This window comes from Zootermopsis nevadensis, unplaced genomic scaffold (genome assembly GCF_977971745.1).
Source record: "Zootermopsis nevadensis isolate Lab colony 2312 unplaced genomic scaffold, Znev_1.0 Znev_ptg000002l, whole genome shotgun sequence".
NCBI lineage: Eukaryota > Metazoa > Arthropoda > Insecta > Blattodea > Termopsidae > Zootermopsis > Zootermopsis nevadensis.
In genome coordinates, this window is record NW_028259134.1 from 13,546,258 (window position 1) to 13,569,440 (window position 23,183).

The 23,183-nt window shown below is 37.2% G+C and overlaps 1 protein-coding gene across 10 annotated transcripts in view; it reads right to left on the reverse strand.

Moving 5' to 3' along the window:
• The window catches only part of SK (small conductance calcium-activated potassium channel), a 349,222-nt gene that overhangs the window by 147,159 nt on the left and 178,880 nt on the right, over positions 1–23,183 (reverse strand). For 9 of the 10 annotated variants that reach the window (XM_087350045.1, XM_087350071.1, XM_087350079.1 and 6 more), the window contains 3 exons: positions 21,945–22,640; positions 20,046–20,072; positions 12,491–12,692 (listed from right to left, as the gene is read on the reverse strand). In XM_087350045.1, coding sequence (XP_087206171.1) covers positions 12,491–12,692; positions 20,046–20,072; positions 21,945–22,597 — 882 coding nt within the window. In that variant the 5' untranslated portion in view covers positions 22,598–22,640. The remainder of the gene's footprint in view (positions 1–12,490; positions 12,693–20,045; positions 20,073–21,944; positions 22,641–23,183) is intronic. The other variant, XM_087350067.1, reaches the window with a different exon arrangement.

Genomic DNA, 23,183 nt, shown 5'->3' on the forward strand with positions numbered 1-23,183 from the left:
ATAATTATATCCTAATTAAAAGTTCAGTCATGCACATGGGTTCGGCGTGACCAAGAACACGTAGTACATTTTTACTTTGAAGTAACTTACAAATTACGCACTGTCGTCGCTTCAGTATTCTTCAGGATATACAACAAAGGCTTCCATCAAAAATTTTCAGCAGCAGATATCATAAGCGTGATATCCCCAGCCACGGGGTTATAAAGACGGTGTTAGGACAATAAAACAATAAAACCTCTTGCTATCCTGCACTGAGTAAATTATGAAAATAAAATAACTTAACATTTAACCTTTACATTAGAACATGGAATAGAAGTGTTTTGAAAAGGGGAAGATTTCAGAGTTTTCCCCACCGTGAGTAACAATTATATTTCAAGGTCATGACTGTGTAATGTTTGCAGGGCCTATAGTATACATTTTTATGGTAAGGCAGTAAAGAGTTTAATCTATGTGGGCTACAGACCTGCGTTATTTTGCATCATTATTCGTCATATTTCCAAATACAATCTTCAATATTATCATTTTTCTTATTTCTTCATAGGTTTTCGTGGTATCGTTCCCTTTGAATCATTGGTGAAGGCAACCAATTAGGCTTCAAGTTTCTGACTGTATCACTTTCCTCTGTGGTGATCCTAGTAAGGCTGTATTTTAGAGACTCTATTAAACGCTTTCCTTGAATTGTTACCTAGTATTTTTCTAGTCCTTTAGACACAATTCCTGTAGATGCAGTGATTACTGGAATAACAAAACATTTCATGTTCCACATTCGCTGAATTTCTATAATTCTTTTTTATTTTAATTTCATTGTGGACTACTGCAATAAATTCCTGACCGATGTGATTGATACATCAATCAGTAAGAGAATTTCATCTTTCATATTTTTAATTACTATATAACGCCTATTTGCCAAAATCTTTCTATCTGTTGTTGTATTGTTGTCGTCGTTATTAGCGTGTCATAGGCTCTTTTGTGTCGGCAGACGCTTTCATAAGCGACTTTAACTGAATTGAATTTACCTGACTAGAATTATTATCGGAAACTTTCCAAAAAGTGATCAATTATGCAACGAAGTTTATCTGGAATCCTTGAGGAGGCATTTCCTCGGCCACGCGACTGAAATGCAGTACGAAACCCCCCCCCCCCCCCCACGGCTACGTCGCACATCGAAGCAGAAACAGACAAATCGGACAAGGGAAAGATATTAACGATACCGTTTAACTTCCGAACGTCGATACCGGCTTCAACACAAGTCCTTGGGGAAATGAATATGTTATTTATTTAAAGCTTATTTAACTATGTTTTTTCAGTAGCTCAGACTATATACTGCCGAATGAATATGTTATTTATTCTCAAAGCGCGTGATACTCAGACATAGTTAGTTCAGTTACCATTATTAATACTTTTTCTTTGTTATTATTACTAAATTATTATTCCTCGGGTTAATTTTCTCGGTCACAGAACTAAAATATCAGAAATAGTTATTAGCATTAGTATTATTTTTGTACTAAATACTGGGTAACTAAGTTTATTTAACAGCAACATGTAAATGCATATAGGATCGTTGTCTGGTTCTTTAAACTTTACGTATAACGATGGTCGAGGCAGCAGCTGAAATTAATATAAACCATAAGCAGAGAGAATTTGGTCCAAACTACATAATAAGAAAATATAATTGCACTGTATATAAAACAACTATTTTAATTAAAGATGTTATAAAAGTAGGCTCGGAATTAACTTTGTTTGCAGCGTGGAATGCTTTTGTTTTTAATGATTGTAGCAACCAGCTATTCCTGACCTCATTACAACGACAGAGTTGAGAAGACTCCCCATCTTCTAAACTACGGTCCCTTTCAACGAAAATTATTCATTACTATTTTGTACGTAATTTTTTTCGTTTCATAATACGTTTAATGCCAACCATTACAAGACGAATATTGCTGTCTTCTGAGTTATTGCGCCGTGTAGTCTGGTAGATGAAGTGTTAAAAACCAAGATTTAGGTGACCCGAGGGAGAATTTTATGGCGTTCACTCACCGTAAATGTTTCTAAAGTTCATTTTAAATTAGTAGTATCAGTAGCAGTAGTAATAAATTACACTAACACTTCATAATAATACATCAGATTTGGGAAGGATAGTTTAGACAGGCTTCGATAAGTATCGACTTTAAACACGACTGGGCTAGCGGCAATTCTGACCAAGCTTTATCGTAGTTTCCCTTAGTTAACTCACTTCCAATGTAGGGACAGTGTCTTAAAACATAACACGATTCTACGTACAAAACGTAAACCGGGGATTCAATTGTAATATTTCTAGAATAACAGAATTTAGACAATGGCTCAGAAGACTGTTTCCTCGAAATAATCCCTTCCGTGCTGTCGCACGTGACGTCAGACCGTCATGCGACTTGCCTCATTTGAAATTCGGAATCACAGCGCCATGTTCCTAGGTTATGCGACGTGCTTTCACAGTAAATAGCTGACCGTCAGGCGGACACGATCAGACAGCTCAAGTGTCAAAGGTCACAGTTAATCTGTCTCTGGTTACAGAATACTACGGTTATTTTTTAAAAGTCTTTGAAATGTCAAAGAACACAATATAAATATAACTCTCTCACACTGCATAATCCTGCTTTATAATTATGATAAAAATTATAAAATGACAATAATAACTTCACACATTTTATTTTCGAGTACGCCCGCTGGAAAGTGGGTCAAACAACATTTAAACAACAAATTTATACAATATTTATTAAACATTAGCGTTATTACCACATAAAATAGCAAGAATAATGGCAGGATTATCTCCGTACTTAAAAGTCAGCACAGCAGGAAAAGTGGCGATAAGACTTAAATAATTTTAACCTCGATATTATGAGGCGAGTGGGAATATTCGGTCGTCTAACTCCCACGGAATGAGCCTCGCGTATTTCGCCTCTTGAACTACCGAAAAGCCTTGTATGGAGGTGGTCTACACCAAAACATGTTAAACAACTTTGATTTTAGTTCCCTTCCCCCCAGCGCAACTCATATTTTGAATTAGGCCCAAATCGAACTTTATCGATTTTCTAAAGAATGATCAATCTCATAAAATGTGTGTAGGCTCACGTGGTATAGGATACATTTTCCAGCATTTCAGTTGTTTCATAACTATTTCCAGTGCGTATTACATCAATGTACCAATGTACTGCTGAAGCGTCGACTACATACGATATGTTTCGATTAGCAAGCATTCACCGTCATTTGTACATCGATATTACTTGCACACTCAAGCCACCGAACTGTCTGTCTGAGCGGAGAATTGACTGGAACTTGAAGCCGTGACGTCAGGTAAGTTCTGTTCTAAAAATATTTCTCCTTACAAAAAATGATTCCTAGTTCAGTCTATCCTTTGAAACTAAACAATTTTTGGTCTTTTTATTCTAAATCCTTATTGAAATCGCCTACCTACAACATAAATATAATGGCATAATCTTGATCATCTTTGTCAAAACCAGATCATATTGTTAATCTACATTATAAAACCCTTTATTTCCGCGTAAGATGAAAGGACGAAAGAATCAATTACATTGATTTATATAGGCAATTATCATTGAAAATTATTAATAAACATATTTCGAAAATACGTGTAATTAAGTGGATTGCACCTTTAAGTCTTTTTTAAATACATAGAACATATCATTACGGGAGTTTAAATTACAGCCAATTTTGTAAGCAGTGTTCATTCTGTCAGGTTAACTTGAAGCTATTCAACTGCTTTGCACTCCCTCTCCTTTTGCCACGTTTTTCTCTATCTGACTTTGCTTTATGAACACTCGCAGACTCTAAAGACAGTCAGTCTATTTGCTGTTTCGCTAACGTGCATGATAACATACAGTTTAAAGTAATCCTCTCTAACATTAGGACACCGGATGCTTGCAGGCGGCTAGATACATATCCTTTACAAATGAAATATCTTTCATTCATACATCGTCTTTCCCTAAGAAAAGGACATATTCTTTGATAAAGTTGGCGTTAGCTAAGAGTCCCTAGACGCAGCGCCTTGATCCCAACTTTATGAAAAGAGCTAAAGTGAAACTAAGTTAACACATATATATATTACCAACTACGTTGGACAAAGACAAGTATCAATTTGTATTTCGTAAAGTATAAAAAGTAAGAAAGAGGCTTATGTAAAACTAATTTATAATTTTTTTTAAAAAAGCTCCCATACAGCGAACTTCCCTACACCAATTTCCTACTTTATACTGGGTACAAACAAGCCTAAGTTTCCATACTTCGCTTGAAAATAACCGAGGTAAATAAAGTACATAATTTATTTCGTGGTTCTTTCTCATCGGAATACGCAGAGTTACGTCATCTGTGCACAAAATCCACGACGAATTTTTTTTATTACATCGTGCAAGGCACATTGATATTATTGCTGTTAATTATCAATGTAGCCTACATCACACTGGATCAAACTGAAAAATTCCTTTGCAACTACAAAAATATTCTATTATAATATTGTACCGTACAGCCTATTCTACATTTCTTTCAAGGTGAAGCTGGTAGATTCCGCTACTAAGATTTCTATTTAATTAATAATGTACTTTTAACTGCATATTAAATATCAAAACGAATCATAAACCCACATGTCCTGAATAAATATAACTGCTTTAATATGCAGTAATATTCGTTCATGTAGAGAATAATTATAAAGGTTTTCATTACCAGAATTAAACTCATACCCCTTTAGAGTTTATTACATTTAAATCCACCTACATCGTTCCATGTCGATGTAAGTTAACTGAAAACTAAATATATATAAATACATGCTAGATTTTTAAGATAATGAAGGGAATATAGTATTTCTATACTTGAATCATTAAAACAGAAAATAAAAGAACAGTTTATTGTTATTGCTTCTCATATTTCATTAAGACTGCAACGTACATTATTCTATCTAAAGCAATTGTAATGCAGAAACGTTATAAAAACTTTAATGTTTCTTATTGCCCCATAAGAGAGCATTGTACGACTGCGCATAACTATTTGTTATAACACGCCTCTTACGGTAGTAATTTGTAGGGTAGACGTATAAAGCTGTTAACAAAAGACAGGGAAAAAATGGCGTTGAAAATAAAATGATGAAATGTTTAAAGCAAAATTTCGGTTGTCGGCGACTAGCGGTATTGAACGGGAATCCTCAGAGCAGCGCCTAATGGCAGACTTTGGAATCAGAATAATGCGATTAATCCATTTAAAGGTCCTTGAATTCCTTACGAACATCCTGTTTCCATTGACATACCACAAATAACTTGTTGCATTCCTCTGTAACAAACTGTTAATATAAGAATGGCAGACACAACGGACAAACATTAAACTGAATCACAACACCCGTGAATACAGAATCCAAAAAAATATACCGCGAAAATACAAATATTATGCAACACTCCACTACAATACGCATTTGTTAATACGAGAACCTAACCCTCCCAAATTTACTTAACCTTTTCGATTAAAACACTAGAAATTTTGTGTGCTGCATTTACATTTTGTTTGGGAATATCACACGAAAGGAGTTTCATGTCAATTATCAACAGGCAAAAATACGTATTCATAATGTTTCGACAACCAAGGAAATATTAAAACAGAAGATTATTCTTGAAGTAAAATCGTGTGCAGAAAAAGCTGGAAAGTAAAATAATCTTCAATTTGTCTTTCCACTTAAAATTATTCGTCTCTACACGAAACACCAGACCGTCTTTTTGTGACTTCACATTCAAGTAGCATTAAAATCCCTGGTAGTAGAATTCACATTGCAGTCAGACAATCAAATCAGAGTTCGTTGCCACTATCGGAACTGTAGTTAACCGGCATTCTTAGTACATAATCGCTGCTCTTTCTTGTTCTCTTAAAAATCCAGGTTTAGGAAATCCAATAAAACGTAATCAACCGACTTAGTACCGGAGATAAAATACCGACTAATTCCAGGTTTTGACATCAGCACTGTAATAGACGATAAAAACTGACAGTGATAAATGGAATTCAAATCTGTAGTTTTAAAGATGATACTTTGATCCCGGGTTTCACGGGACATCTTCATCTTTCATTTCTGTACCATCGGCATAGAAGAACTTAAAAGACGTGGAAGGAACGCTGTCTACCATCCGGCAGATATAATCGATCAAAAACCTGTCTTCTTGTTAAATGTACCGAATAATTTCCACCTAGCTGAAGAAGCAAGGCATTCTCAGGGTTGGAAGAACTCAAAGCAGACTGACAGACGGCCTTCCAGAAATGAAGCCGATTAATCGATTCCTCCTTGCAACTCCTACGCTTTTCGCCTACTTCCTGTTTAAGGCGGGATAAGAGTATACAGACAGTCATAAAAAGGTGTATACACACATTCAATTAATGAATTAGAGACATTTTCATAATATTTACATACGTCAGTATTCGCACTTCGTGAATTAGCGAATCTAGAGGTGTTCAAAATGACCTCCGTTAGCTTCGCGGCGCAGTTGACGGCGGTAAAAAGCAGACACCAAAGTTGCTGCTGTGTATACATCTTTTGGGGAAACACTGTACTTATGTCTTAGGCACAGCTGAATTGCACTTTTAGTTTCGTATATATAATATAATATTCTTTACGATTTTTTAACATCTTCAATAGCTGGAGAATGTGAGGAAAACCACAAGAGACTAACTCATAATAGACGGTCTATAGGTGAAGTTTCGAACATGGAATATCGAAAATATGCAGCAGGAGTATCAAACCATCGACCGCAGTATCCAGTCGACTTTTTTAATGTTCAATAACGTACTCAATTAACTGCGGTTAAACATATGTTGTGAATTAAAAAACACAAATTTTTTGACTCAAACTGTTCAAACAAGAAAATATAAAAGAGAAATATATGACAAGAAAGAATCAGTTACAAAATATATTAGAAACAGACAAAACACAAGAAACAAATAAAAATGGAACAAGAAAATAAACAAACACACACAGCTCAGAGAAAAACACAACAAAGTACGCTAAATAAAATAACTTGTCTGCATAATGACAAGCAGCCACCTAAAGACTAAAGTAGAATAACCTCCCGAAACGTCGCATACATACATTAAATATTTCTTAGAAAACATAAAATACTAAAAGTAACTGCAGTAATGTAATAAGTACAGTACAGTTAACGTATCTGCAAAATTTCCTGTAGCAATTAATCACTTTGCTCACACGATTATGAACTGGGTTATCTAATTTCATAATGCGACTTACTGTTTGATTAAGATCTAGGCATTATCTTCAATTTTCAATTTCCTACCCACAGCGAGCGAAGACATTAAAGCTGTGTCATCATACTGCACGCGAACCGCAATGACAATTATTTCGCTGCTTGACGTTGGAGTTCCGTTTTCCAGCAGCAATGGCCAAACTTTCAGTTCAGAAATCACTGGAGTTGCGTTAACAAGGGGAAGACATGCAAATATGATCCGAAACTTCACCAATTATAATTACGACGTTTTATTCTGAATGTTCCAGACAGTCTGTGCGAAATTTTGCTTTCTTCATTTTCATGCACTGCTGGTAGAGACAAGCTGCATGTCGATTCCCCTATTCCACGACGCTGTACCAACTATCTAGACAACGTCGAAGAGCAGACCAATACTTGAAGATTTCCGTCTTCTAGGTTGTTGCGCTGTGTAGTCTGGTCGATGTTTACCAACGTTTCAGAGGTCATACTGCCACCGTCATCAGGGCGATTCTTAGTATGAAGATTTCTGTCTTCTGGGTTGTTGCGCTGTGTAGTCTGGTCGATGTTTACCAACGTTTCAGAGGTCATACTGCCACCGTCATCAGGGCGATTCTTAGTATGAAGATTTCTGTCTTCTGGGTTGTTACGCTGTGTAGTCTGGTCGATGTTTACCAACGTTTCAGAGGTCATACTGCCTCCGTCATCAGGGCGATTCACCTCTGAAACGTTGGTTAACATCGACCAGACTACACAGCGCAACAACCCAGAAGACAGAAATCTTCATACTCACCGCTGTGAAAACCTCAAATCTTACAGACCAATACTTCTTTGAATAAAGAATTGGAAAATACTTGAAACAAAGTGGTTGTGATCTATTTTAAGATATTAACACAAGATTCGTAGCTGAGGAAAATTACGAAACGTGTCACTCTTGACAACAAATCTCAAGGCCGCAATTTAAATTCGGGACCTGCAGCTTAAGAAGTATTAATGCCAACTTCTGAAGGTGACGTTCAGTAGAAGCGAGAGGTATAAAATGTAAAAAATGTTTTTATCAATTAAATTTTAACAACTGCATAGAGTTGGTTATTTACTGAAAAGCTGTAGTCACTGAATTGACCAAGAAATATGGCACTGTCGTGGTACCGGAATGTTGGTTAATATATTCACTGGAGAACTTTGAATACTATCTGAGCGAATTTAATCGAGTCCCTAAATTCTAAGTTAAAATTCATCTACAAGGTCCCACGTTCAGCTGCCTTGCTATATGTGCTACATGGCCTCCATATATCTGCACCGTCCTGCTTATGAAGCTCTTCATTATCTACTTTCTTCTTTCTACTTTTGCACAGCTACCCCATGGGTCGTATCTCGCACAGGGTCTGACTGGTTTCGAAAGACAGAAAGATAAGAAACTGACAGTCAAAAATATAACAAACGAATAAAGGGAGGTCAGAAAATTCAATGATCTAAAGAAAGAAAATAAATAAGGGACGGAAGACACTAAAAAAAATAAGAAACTAAAAAAAGAAGAATTGAAAACTTTACTTCCTTCTATCTCGTATTCCCTCCAACTGGTCAACCATTAATCAAGACAGAAAACAACGTTACATCCATTTTTACAGTGTGGACACAGAAGTCCATCCATTACGGGGGTTTGTCAGGTGACGATAGGACGGAACTCCAACTGGAGGCAAGAAGAGTGGGGCAAACTTCTTAGAGACTCACCAGCTTCTACAGGGCACGTAATTGCTCTCGTATCGTAGAAGCCACCAAGACAGGAAATGACATAGTTTCACGGTCGGTCCATATCCTAAGTTGGAAAGCGGTACAAGGCTATTAAAATTTTAGTGTTACAAATTGCTACTGCATTCAGTTTTATACGCAAAAGCGATTATTCAATACGCAGTCTGAGTGGTTACAAAGCAAAGGAAAGGTTCGCCATTTATAATGTAGAATAATTTATTGTAAGCTTTCAGAGAGAATACTTTCTTTATGGGCGCTACGGCAGTAAACACGCAAGACTACAGAATTTTAAAAAAATTGCGTAAAAATCCGTAATGTTACACTTCTTTGGAAGCTAAATAAAATTATATTGGTCAAAAGAAAAATGTTTTATCACCAAGACCATCGTAAAACGTAAGCTGTTTCAAAAGTAATGTGCTGAAATTATTATGAATAGACTGAGTGAATCAAGCAGAGTGCTATGGATCTTGAACCTGCGGTGAAGCTAAGAACTAGAGGAAAATGTACAAGCTTACGTTTTTACAGTCATTCAATTATACAATTTCTATTCTGGTACTTAGACAAGAAAAGAAAGGAATGATTGTTAGTTGCATGAGAGTAAGAATCGTCGTGTGGCGAAATTTAAATAAATCCAGTCATTTTTCGTTAATTTGCTGCAAGCTACTCTACGTCTCGCGACTTTCGCTACTTACGTATATAGACCACCATTTCTTTTCAAGGGACAAATGAACAAAATTTTCTAGGTTCTTGTTCCATGTCATTGAAGATTGTGTATGGTTTGAAGAAGGTAATACCAAGGGCCTAAGGGTCGAAGTTGGCGCTTTGAATTGAGATATTAGATTAATTCAACGGAAAGCCGAAGAACGGAGGGCGTGTACACTGTTTCGACAAGTCTCAAGAACGAATTACTTGTGCATGTAGACTTATAAGACAAACAACATCTGTTTCTTTCAACGTGGTAAGCCGTTACCCAATCATCTTTTAATTTTAATCTCCCAATAATAGTCCTCACTGAAACATGATGACTTCCAAGACATTTAAGGAGATGTCGACAAAGAGTATCTCAGTTACTACACTTATATTGAATCTACGTAAGAAATCTTTTGCTTATTTCAAAGATACCTTGAGTGACTGTAACGACCTTCCTCATAATTTTATAATAAGTTTGTCAACACTGCATATTCTTACAAAGGCGACGCTATTATGTGAATGGTTAACAACCTACATGGCAAAAACGCCTGTCTTTATTGGGGGAGAAACATTTCAACATGAACATTATCCTGTAAGATTTGAGGTTTTCACGGCGGTGAGTCTGAAGATGCCTGTCTTCTGTGTTGTTGCACCGTGTAGACTGGTATAAATTTACCGACGCTGAAGAGGTACGATGAGTCTTACTCGTCGCCCTGATGATGGAAGCAGGAAGAACCACGGAAACGTTCGTAAACTTCTATCAGATTACACGACACAACCACCCAGAAGACATCATCTTCATGAACGGTTTCAATAGAATCTGTAATTATAGTCTTTAAATCCTTGGTTCTGGCCACCAGAGTTTGTATACGCAGTCTTTAACAGAAGTGAAGTCTCAGGGTTTTATGTTTGGTGACTGAAGTGGGGAAGAGATTGGTCCACCGACATTGAAAGTCTTAGTTCAAGGAATCGCGAAAATGCATGCTCCAGTGCGGCAATGCCCGTCTTGTAAAAACACAGAAGGCAGCAGGTAATCTAATGAATGAACGGAATGCTAAGGCTGTCAAGACAACTGTTGGATGTCACTGTCGCGTCTCAATGAACAAAACTCTCCAAGCACGTGAGCCTATAACAACCCACACCACACAAACACTTCTCGACTGCCTCTCACGTGTTCCTGTACAGCGCGAGGCTGTTCTGGTCCCAAGTTCTTACGTTTCGTTTGTTTTCCTTCCAAAACACAACAGAGAACAGGTTTTATTGAAGAAACAGTTGTCTTGGCAGGTAGCTGAAGCACGGAAATTGCAAATTCCTCACTGGCTAGCCTTTCAACTGGCGTGAGAACACATTACAATAGCTTTAGGCACACAGACATAAACTTTTACGTGAGAACTTTTCCGCAGTTGACCCCGACATTTGTAAGATAAGTTGCCACAGTTCGTATAACTTGTGCGGGCTATGGTTAAACGCGTGTCGTATCCCCCCCCCCCCTATACACGCACACATACACACACACATTTTCCACTAAACACGCGCCATTTATGTTTTTCTCAGATTGTTTATACCAAACACGCACAGATGCCTTGATATCCTATGGAAAATTATTCCAGAATTTCACCTGTTTATCCGGTCATGTTACGACAAACCATTCGACGTAACGGGTTGTCTCCTGCGGCGAAGCCGTGGTGATTGACGTTATAATTATTATGCAAATCAATCGGAACAGCAGAGATTACAATTGGCAACTTACATCTCACAGACGTGTGTGCCACTTGCTAATAAAGAATACTTGTACCAAACTCATTTACCGAAAAGCGTGTGACAACCAGGAGAAAAGCGATGATCTTCTAAGTGAGGCCGGTCGTTATGAGAGAAACATATGGAACTTGTCAAAAATACAACGCTTTGCTTGTGCGTTATGTTTTATTTGCTGGGAATCATCGGTTTCTAGCCACAGATTTACCGACTTCGGCGTAGGCCCGCACTGCCGAGGTCAAAGCAAAAGGCAGTCAGTTCGTTTAATTCAGCGGTACACGTGGAGATACCTGATGGTAATTACACATATTTATTTTCTCCTTGGACGGACCTATAAATCTGGATACAGTAAATGTAAATCCTGTTTCAACATGGATAAACGTAGAAGGGATACACCGAAAATGATACTTAAACTATGCAGCTCACTGTATTAGCTTAAAATCTGTTACTAATTGGTGCGCAGTAACAACTCCATTTGTGCCTACCATAATGAACATCCATTAAAGAAAGAATTTATTTTATTGTCCTGTCAAAGTTAGAAAAGAGAACTTTTATGTAGCTTACTTAATATTTAGAAGCTTCGTGTCATAAATTTGGAAACATACTCCATTAAGAACAACATTAAGAAAATATAAAACGATCATATTTTCAAATGATTACGATTGCCTGATTGTTATATTGTTCAACGATAATGTATGAATGTTTATGATAGCGCTAGCGACTGAGTAAAATACAGAAGAATTATTGTCGTGTCTAAATTGTTACAAAGCCTCTTCACACAAAACTGACTGGTCAGTTGTCGGATTGTATAAGGTTTACGTTGGGAGGCATTCAGAATAACATGGCAACAAATTTCCAAACATCGAACTTAAATAAAATTTATGTTGTTTCATTTCACACACCATGTCAGTACAAGGACAAAAAAAACAAACAATGACGTTGCGTGTTACACTGGCCAAGTAATGTCTAATTACTTTCACCCTACTCTCTCAAAGGGTTCTATGAAGGCGCCTCACGTGGCGGAGCACAGAGTTACAAAACAGAGTCAAATGGGTCAGTACCTGTTTGAACTGTCTGATGGCGCCATTGATACGCAGAGAATCCGCAGCGATGCCGGCTATTCCATCCCCAGGTTCTCGAAGCTGTCGTAAAGAGACGCTGGGTTGCGTCGGTGCGCTGCCGTGCAGATGGTGAACACACTGGCCGCTGCATGACGCCGGAGCAGACGCCTCAGGTTGCGAACTCTGGCGGATGATGCGGGAACTACGAACACATCACGAGCGCCACATTTAAATTTCGAGCTTCCCCTTGACCGGTGGCCCCATTGTTGACACCCAATGCTTCGCAACAAAAAGACCTCAGACCACATTTGTGCAAGAACGATCTTCGATCATTATTAGAAAATATTTTCGTGCGTCAGTGGCCTGGGATAATATTAGTGCAGCAATAACCGAGACACAACAATGACCTGGGGTAACATCCATGAATGAATGACCAAAAACGTAACAATGACCTTAGGTAGCATTAGTGCAATAACGACGTACGTGAAGAACATTTTCGGAATTCAACTTTCAAATATTCTCTTAAAACCAGAAATTTTATTATTTATTGATATCTTACGACTTGTCAACAAACATATTTGTCACTGAAAATTTTAACAACGATTTTTAGACACACATGAAGTTGTAACATATTCCTTAATACTGACATTATTAATGTAAGTAAAGAGTGTAAACAACTTTGACATAAGAAAGAAGCACAAACATTTGAAAAATAAAGAATATTAATATGTTTATTTTTTCGATGCTGTTCTCTTTTAACGATTTAAAAACGATCTGCGGCTAAACAGCCCGTGTACTACGTATTAAACTCTACTGATGATAAAAAGCAACAGCTGTTAAACGTTTCTTAGTGAAACCATTTTTAAAGGACCACGGTTTAATAAGCTTCAATTGTATTCGAGTCAAAATGTAAACGTGAATGTTTAACACAATTAATGCTAATTTTCATAGGAAAATAAACATGACAATTAATTATAATAAACATAGACGACTGTCTCACAAAAGCTCCTTTTGTCGAACACTGGGACAAAATGTCGGTTACCAGCAGAAACACAAAATACTGTGCTGATGATTGGTGCTTTCACGAGTTCCAACTTAAACTACAATTTCACAATACTACATTATACCCTGTGCATATTAATTAATACACGTTTCTAAAAGACTTAACATACGTCACACTTATTTTCATCTTCAAAACTGATATAAAGTTTTGAAAAAAACTGTTAGATTTTATAGCTTATGATGTCTGTAACTGGAAAATTTGCCAAATATGGTAACGTCTGGCCTATTACGAGAAAACGCCCTACAATGCATTCTGAACCTTCAGTTTTCTGCTGAAGAGGCGACAAGTTTTGACTGACAATTTGGTTTCAAAAACATTACGCTATGCCACTGATTCTGCACATTTCCCAATGACCTCGTTCCTACGACAACATTAAACTCAAGCGTGCGGCTCTAGAGATAAGAATTTATTATGGTTTTCTACTAGTTTATGGAAAGCCATTTCTGGTGTCCTTTTATGTGCGTTTACAAATTGTCTCTATTTACCGTACAGGATGCTCGTAAATGTTCCGACATTAATTCCACTTTGGCACTTAACATTTCAACGCATCGCCGTCAATACTAGCTTTGCCAGTGACATTTTTATATGACGCTAATCAGAAATACGACGGAGAATTTTTAGGACGATAGCAAAGGACAGAGTTTCTTTATATTCATTTCGGCTTATGTATCGTGAATGCATAAATCGGCACCGTGAATGAAAGGTCTTGCGAAACACAAAGCTGGAGCATTCCCACATCTTGGCTACGGAACAACAAGGCAGACTCTACTATAGAATTGTTACGCAAATTTTCGAAAAGATTCTTCGAGAAATTTAAATGTTTTTGGTAATGGTGTGATATGCTGTGTAAAATTATAGTTTTAGTCTTTATAAACCATAACGTTTCAGCAGTATAAGACCTAGACGACGGATATAGCAAACCAAACTAACATTATTTGCGACGTTTCATATCTCACTGGTGTTAAGATATATTTACTCAGATAAACTGCAGAGACTAATTTGTACCGAATCGTCTTCATTCATAATTAAACGACAAACAAGTACATTATTTGTCGTTTAATTCATTATGTATGTCTACTAGCTGAGCACACAATTTTGGCAAATTTTCAACGGAAAGTTATATATTAATGACATCCTCTTTAATTTTATTATGCTACGTAAGCATACAATTTTTAACGTTGAGCCTTATTTTAGATAATCTGTAAGATACGTTTGGAGATTCATCCAGGCCTATGGATTTCGTGTTATTTTTAGAATACACAGCAATTATTTCCTTACACGTTAAACATTTGATATTTTTAATGGAGACGCGTTGTTTTCTTTGCGGTGCGGATAGAAAATTTAAATATAATTTAGACAAGTTTCACTTTCAAAGGATTAATGACATTCCTGAAAAAGCAACAGTTTTCTTGTGCAGTTGTGAACGCGTTTTTACGTAAGCTACAAAAAATAACAAAACAGCGCTGTAATTAATCTTTGGATTCCACAAAATAACGTAACTGCACTAATTTGTCAGTATGAAAATATTTCCATGACCTGTCTAACAAAGGTGATAAATATATTCTGCGAAGTGTGTTATTTCGCGTGGTCCTATTCGAAGGGAGAATAACAGCCTACAACACCCACTTCATAACATTTGTCGTCACAAACATGAAACGCAGGAAACGCCTGGCAACACAATGGGTAGTATAGAACGGTTCATTTCTGTTGTTACAGTTTCCTTTCAACAATTCTGACATTACAATGTCTCATTTCACTAATGGAAAAAAGTCACAGTTTTGTCATACACTTCAACCCTCATAATCCAAGAACCAGCTGTTGGTACGTGAAGGCATCATTATTTGCTACTGTTGAAATTTTCGGTTTATGCGGGTTTATACGAATATGTTCAAAGTTCACAGCGTAGCAAGAAGAAAAGAAGAAAAGCAGAGGATAATTAAAACTATACTCAAAGTATTAAAGAATGATTCAAGCCGGAGTCAAAAAATTGTGATTCGACACGCTGGAGAAAATCATACATTTCCTTTCATTCTTTGGAAATATTTAAATGATTAATGAGCGTCATCGTAAGGTTGATTTCATAACATCCGTTGATATGGTCTGAGAAATTACAAGTTTCAGGCCTAATCGCCGATCAAAAAATATTTTTGTTACTCCAAATATTTAACAGGAAGTTGGGGAAGAGACTGGATTAAAATGACAAACTATAAATAAGAATAAGTTTAATACCTTAGCATTGACCTCTGAATGCATGACTGCTGTTTTTCGTAATGTTTGGGTACGAATAAATGTTTGCTGCACACGTAATTAATCTCCTATGAGAATTTTTAATAAGTATTATCAAAATGCCCACAGTTTGTTATTTTTACAAAGACTGGTTGAAACGACATACATTATTTTCATAAATTACTGGTATGTACAATTTAAGGTTCTCACGGTGATGGCCACAAAGATGGCTGTTTCTGGTCTGTAGCGTCGTGTAGTCTGGTTTAAGTTTGCCGACGTTGAAAAAATTCTTGCTGCCTCTATCATCAGGGCGATCAAGGACCTCTGATACGTCGATAAACTTCTACCTGACTGCAAACCGCAACAACCCCGAAGAGAGCCATTTTCCACTAAATCGAGCATTAGCAAGCAAACATATCTACTGACAAAGAATATTATTCCGTGCTATTAGGTTGGTATTCGGAGTTCATACGAAAACCTCGAGCGTCAGTTAATCCGAAGTTGGCTGCACTTCTTTTCCAAATCATAATATAACAACACAAACCACTGATCAAAGAAATTAGTATTAATTATGACTTACTTCCAAAATCTTCACTGAATATATGTTTCAATAAACCGAACACAAATCTTAGGCTGCCACAATCGATAAACTATGACTGTAAAACCGTACGAAAAACCGCCAGAAAACGATTTTTTTGCGCAGGAAGCATGAACACCACACACACTAAACGCCATCTTCCACTGCAGTTGAGTACCAACATGACCAATCTCAATAACGCTAAATTTAAATTCATTCGCGGAATACATTTGGCGGTAATACAGTTATGATATATTACCCGGCTACATTATTTCAGGTTAGTACCTCCTATATGTAATATTAGGCAGTCTGCTTATTTCTTAAATGTGTGATAAGTTAAACTTCAGTCACGTAATTTTACGCGTTTCGGTATGGCTCGTGAGATTGATGCGTGCGGACGATCTAGTACTCCCACGTGATTCGCTGCAGTTCACATGACCTTCCGTGAGGAGGAAGGCCTCTCACATTGCATGCGTGGGGGCGATTGGTTCTACAGTGTGACAGGGTGAATAACATCTGTCCCTTCAGGGATATTTTCAGAAGTTTTCCTACGGTAGGCACATTAACGAGAAGCACGAGGGCCTTGATGTTACGTTTAGACATGCAAACGTAATACTGAATTTATTGGCATAATCGGAATAGACCAGCAGCCGACGCAAAGACATTTATTTATGACAGGTTTTGACTGATGGAACAAGGACACCCCAATGAGGAATGTGTGTAAAGAACAGAATACACAATGTCGGTACACTAAGACTGCAGGGGAGACGCCCTACGTATGTGCACACACTGGAAAACCGATGTAAACGGAAAATACGACTTATGGAAATTTCTGCAGTGTGGTGTTACCCCGACTCTGAGGGTGCGCTTCAAAGTACGAAGAGATTCAGAAAGTTTTCATACTAATTTACCACATTAGATTCTTGCCACATTATATTTAAGCACTTCAGTCTTTGGTCTTTCTTCCCCAATTTGTTTCATTTATTTCCGCATTAAATTAACCAAATTCTAGAACAAAGAGTAAGATGTGTTGCAACTAGCCCCTACTTTATTTAAGATCAATAATGTGTCTCAAGCTGTATATTCCCTCCAAGCTTTCCGACTAAAATTTGCATGAATTTCTCATCACGGCCTTCCCAATTTGATCCTAATAATAGGCTTACGTAGTGCACATTAGCTTCAAAATCGTAAACTGCTTATTATATGCCTACAATGTTTTCCATCTTCATGTTACTTCATTTTTATTGGGCCACATCCAAATATTCTTCTTAGCACTATGCTCCCATATATATATATATATATATATATATATATATAATTTTGGATCGTGGTCTTCTGGGTCATGAAACCGCGTAATCCTGTAAGCAGAGTTCAACGTTTCTGACGGACCTGTAGAGATAAAGTTTGACGTATAGCAGCAACAAGGCATCAAAGACGTCTCACTGTCTGAAATCACTGACATCAAAGCGCTTTGTGACAATCATTTGAATGTTGAAGTACTTATAAACAAACAAATCAGTCGAGGTGTCTTCGTAGTTGAGAAAACATTGTTAGATGTTAAGTGCATGGCCCTGTAGTCTGTTTCAACTAACGATCTTTGTTATTTTAAAAGATATTGTTCCCTTTTAAACTCAGTAGCTAACAAAAATGTCATTAACCATGTAACATCGGGTCTCAGAAAGTTTATCTGGAGGCCCAAGATGAAATTAGCCCTACAATTCTTCACGGATTTTATCAACTACTGAACAAGAAACAAGGACATAGCAAATTTTAAGCCGACAAATTTTATGTTCTGGAAGCAGTGAATAGATAAAAGGCTACTATGGTTAATCGTAAGACAGTCAACATGTTGCTTTCTTTATAAGAAAATATATAATGTTTAAGACTGAGAGTTTGTAAGAAGTCACTAATGTTTAAAATGTTCGTAAAAGTTTAAGTATGTTGAAGGTAGAGGACTAAATTGCAAGAGAGTAGATTCATTACTCCGGAAACGTTTTAAAATTCATTTTGTTGTTTTTGTGTAAGCAACGTATAAGAAACAACAAGGAAAAAGCGACAAAGCCTAAAAAGAAATACAAATGCCTACATGTTTATTGATACACATCAAGCACATAATTTACGAAGATGTATACAACTATGAAAAAATGTTTAATGTTAATGTGCTTGTTTATTTACGTATATACAAGTCTGATAAAGCCCTCTTATCTCAAAATCTATTAATACACACAAATATTTAATATTGATGCATTTTGGTATTAACATAATATATTCTACATGATACCACCAACCAGTTTCCTCAGTCTGAATTTAAAGTGTTTCGTGTAGAACATCTAACCTTCTTCAAGACGATGGACTCAAAATCGCTGTTGTTCTCAACGTATTTCTATTGCTACACGCAGAATCTCTTGAAAATACTACAAATATTTATTTTTAAACTTCGCAACACATAATTTGTCTCAATTTAGGCTGCAAGAAGTCAAAACAGGCCTAATTATATGGGCATTATAAATGTCTGATGGCGTCTAAGAAAGAAGAAGCAATGAAATGGACAAATTTGCATAATGAGTAGTTCCATAACTTGTAAAATTATCCTACAGTAGTTAGACACAGACATATTGTCTACTTAGTCCATTGGCCCTGGTTTTCAATTTTGGTCCACTTGTCCAATATTACGCAACTTTCCTTTCTTGTGTCACTCAGCAGCCACTTGCCGTGGTGTTCGTATGGCAAATATAAAAGTGGCAATTGGGAATTTGCTACCATCAAGGCAGACTACATTAATAACATTAACTTAATGTTGTAAAATTTACTGAAAAGCTGTGAATAAAGTTAATTTTTAAATACCGTTAATTTTGTTCATTCTATGATTATGGTGACAACTATTGCAGGATTTTGATTAATATAAATTAATTATTAAATCTACATTTGAACTAGTAGAACTATGTCTTCATTAACATACTTATGAAACTGCCTGTAGCTACTATCTCATCAGAACAGAATCGAGCCATCTTAAACCTCTTTTCGCATACAAAGCAATTCAGAATATTGGAACTGAAAGCATTCTAAAGCAGTGCAAAGAGAAAAGTAAAAAAAGTAAAAATGAAAGAAGTGCAAGAGAGAAAATAAGACAAACAAGAAAGTAAGAAGTAAAAAAGATAGGAATATAGAGAAAGATAGAGAGAATTAACGATTAAGTGACCTGGCAGAGTCAGGACACAGCAAAATTTGTGGTTTCACGCCGACGATAACTCACTTCGGCTTGCATCGCCGCGCAGTCTGATAAAGTTTACCTGTGTTTCAGAGGTACTTGTTGCCTCCATCATCAGGGCGATCGTTCTGAAAGCCGGCAAACTTCTACCAGACTACACGGCGAATAAATTTAGAAGACACCCATCGCAGAATTCAGTTAGTTTAAACGGCATTGCGGGATGTTTAGCTCGCACTCAGATGTCTTCACAGGCTACAAGTAACATTCTGTGCACTACCTGTTGTGCCAAGTGACTGAATTTCGGACTTCAGTACCGAGAACAAACGACAACAGATACTCAGGACCCAAAGCCGAAATTCATACATTTAAGTGTTCGTTAATTGCTACAAATGTGTTCACATAATTATGAGGCAACATCATGCAAAAATTAACTTCACATATCTTTGACACATTTCAAAATTAATTTTAAATTAGAACTCACCAAGAACCACACCACCAAGGCTCGAACCTAGGACAGTCAAATTTGGAATTAGTTATAAATCATGTAGGCAAAATTTGTATATTTTTATAAGCCTATTCAAATTGATTTTGAAATTTTTCGTATTGTGGAAACCGTCCGCATCTGTTTGCATGTTTCCATGGCAGTTTTTATCACAGAGTAACATAATAGAGTGTTGGCTTGTTGTATTAAGAGTCCGAAGAATCAGGATTATGAGACAAACGAGGCTACGTAGTTTCTGCTATTTTGTGCACAGTATTCAGTGTCTTTGGCAATTATAAGCCTGGATTGTCTTCATTATATACAGGCCTCTAATAAATACTTTAAGAATATTAAATTTACATGTATATTCCGCAAACGAGCTTTTCCTACTGAGTGCCAATTAATTTCTATTTATGCCGCAGTAAATTGTAGTGTCTGCCACTTCCAATCAGCGCTTATTATATGTAAACTTAATGTGAGTTTAACAGACTTTTTAAAACTTCCTACTTTTGATTTATTATACAGCGTAATACAAATAAAAATAATCTTTACTTGTAAAACGATCGCAAAAACCAGGTGTACTTTACGAACGAATAAGTGATAGAAAAGAACGAAAAAGATTAAAACGATAAGGTCAAACAGAAATGCAAAGGTATAGGAATGCACAGAAGCCCGGATAGCAAGCGAACTTTCACAAACTCTAGCTAAACGCACGCGAAGCATGCGAGATGAATCTTACACTAAACTTGCAGGTAGCCGTCAAGAATGAAAGGTATTCACATGCTCTCATAAAAGCTAAGAAGAAAGGCAGACAGAAGGAAATATCTGGTATGTACACAAAAACTGCATTGGAAATATCAGGAAGTACATGTTGTCTTATCTGGAAACAGACAAAGAATGATATCAAAATTTGAAATGATTTATAATAAATGTTACTAATTAATGTTGATAAAACAGAAAATATGATTTCTTTGAAGAACACAGAAACAAAAAATTAGTATCTGATGCTGGACTTTACGTGACTGAAATACAGAACGGAATATAAAGACAGACCATTTACAGAATTTAAAAATTATTGTTACATATTTAAATAAATGTATACTATGATAAAACGTCATAATCTTATTCTAGTAATGCTATAACACATATACTCTTTCATTATATTACGATACAATATTTACAATTCATGGAACATCATTCGGTGATATAATGATCAATGCTCAATGCAGGAATAACCTAGATAACCTACAGTTTACGACCTCACGCGGAACAAAAAAATAAACAAATTATATGTTTAGTTTCATTACATAAATTTAAAGCTTTTAACATTTCATGCGAGTTTAACAGCCTTATTGCTGTGACGTCTATGTAGTAAGGCCTACGTTACAATATGCCGTTTAGCCACTGACATTTTACAAATATTTAGAATATTAAAAGTGTATTTAAAGAAGTGAGTTGCATTTTAATCTTTTTCAGACATACGTCAGTGAGAGAACGCTTTGAATTATTCCACAAGAATTAAGTGTTCAATTTATATTAGCAATATCTTCTGTCGGTCGTTGAATTTCTTTCTCAGTTCGTATGACAAATTCAAGGCTTATTTTATTTAGATTGTTCTTCTTATTTCAGTGATTCAGTCTTCTTATATCGAGCTCGGTGTAGTTTAGGGACAAAATTTGTTTAAATTCGGCCCTTTGGATGTTAGTTTTAATAAAAAATAATCACTAGGCATAAGATTTCTAGATGGTAAAATCAGACTGTTTGTGTAAAAGTACTTTTCGATAAATTCTCATTCCGCAGAAACTTCGCGAACCCAAGAATTTTCGAACTAATACAAGACAATACCGAATTGTCATAAGACTGTAAAGTTCAATGATTTTTGTACGATTAAGTGCTTACCTGTAAGGTGAAGTTGTGAGGAGAACAGGCGGAGGTGGCGCGGGGCATGATCCCCCAGTACAGGGGGCGGCATTACAGGGGCACTGGTGGTGATGATGCAGTCCGACGGACCGAACGCTCTCTCTAGACACGGACCTCGCTAAAGGCTGCAGCATCAAGGTCGAGTGTGAATCTCGTCTTTCACCACATCGACATCTCGAGTGGGCGTGAGGTAGCAAGTGATACCCCGCAGATGCCGTTCTTAGGCGACAGGTGCCTGCCGTGGTGGATGTAGACGAAAGCCCATGGTGGCTCCCTGCTGGTGAGGTGACCCCGATAGAAGAGTCTCCTTGAAGACGGCAGTGCAGCTCGATGTCGGGTACAGACCGCGCGGCCCCCGAGCTCTCCTCCATGAGATAGACAGCGCCACCGCTCTCCTGGCTGCCTCCTCCGTGGCCCGGAGACGACAGCAGCAGGGTCGTGCATTCTTGGCGCATCAACACGGGCTTGCTGGTCGCCGGGGTGATGCTGGGTGTGATGGTCACCGGAGGCTCTCGCACTAGGAGACTCGTGGTCTCGTCCCCACTGCCATAGCCTGAGTTCGCTACGGCTTCTGTCTGTTGAGGAGGAGGAGTAGGTGCACCAGAAGTGGTGCTGCCACCTGTCGTGCTCATGGCGACACGCGGCGATTCGCTGTCAGGTCATCACTCACGTAGCCTGCAAAGCAGAGCGACCACAAGCGTTACACACTGACCTTTCAGTCAAGCTGGCGAAAACGGGTGCAGTAATTGTGCCATCAATATTTTGGGACCTGTAACGTAGAGGCACTGCGATGGACAGATTTACCTATCCCAGGACAAAAAACGAGATAGAAAGGACAACTGTTTCCAATTAATTCTGAATACCAAAATGTCTAAATTACGAAAGTTGAATTTATTTAGTGTCGAACGAACGCGAAGAAGATAATAAAGTGTTAATTGTGAAGGGAGAGGTAGTGGCCACCCCAAGACATTTCTAGGGACTATGGAACAGGTTGTTGCGGGGTTGTCGCTTTAGACTTAGAAGGTACCCGTTTCAAATTTAGGCCCAGTTATTGGCTTTCGCTATTGAGGATCTTCGCAATTTTATTCAGTATTTCTAGGAGAATGATTTGACAGGGACTTGAAAGAGACTCCTCGCAAGTAAGTCGTGATCATCTTACAATCTCATACATACGTTAGGAAGCAACAAATAAGCAACCTCATTAAACATCCTAAAAAT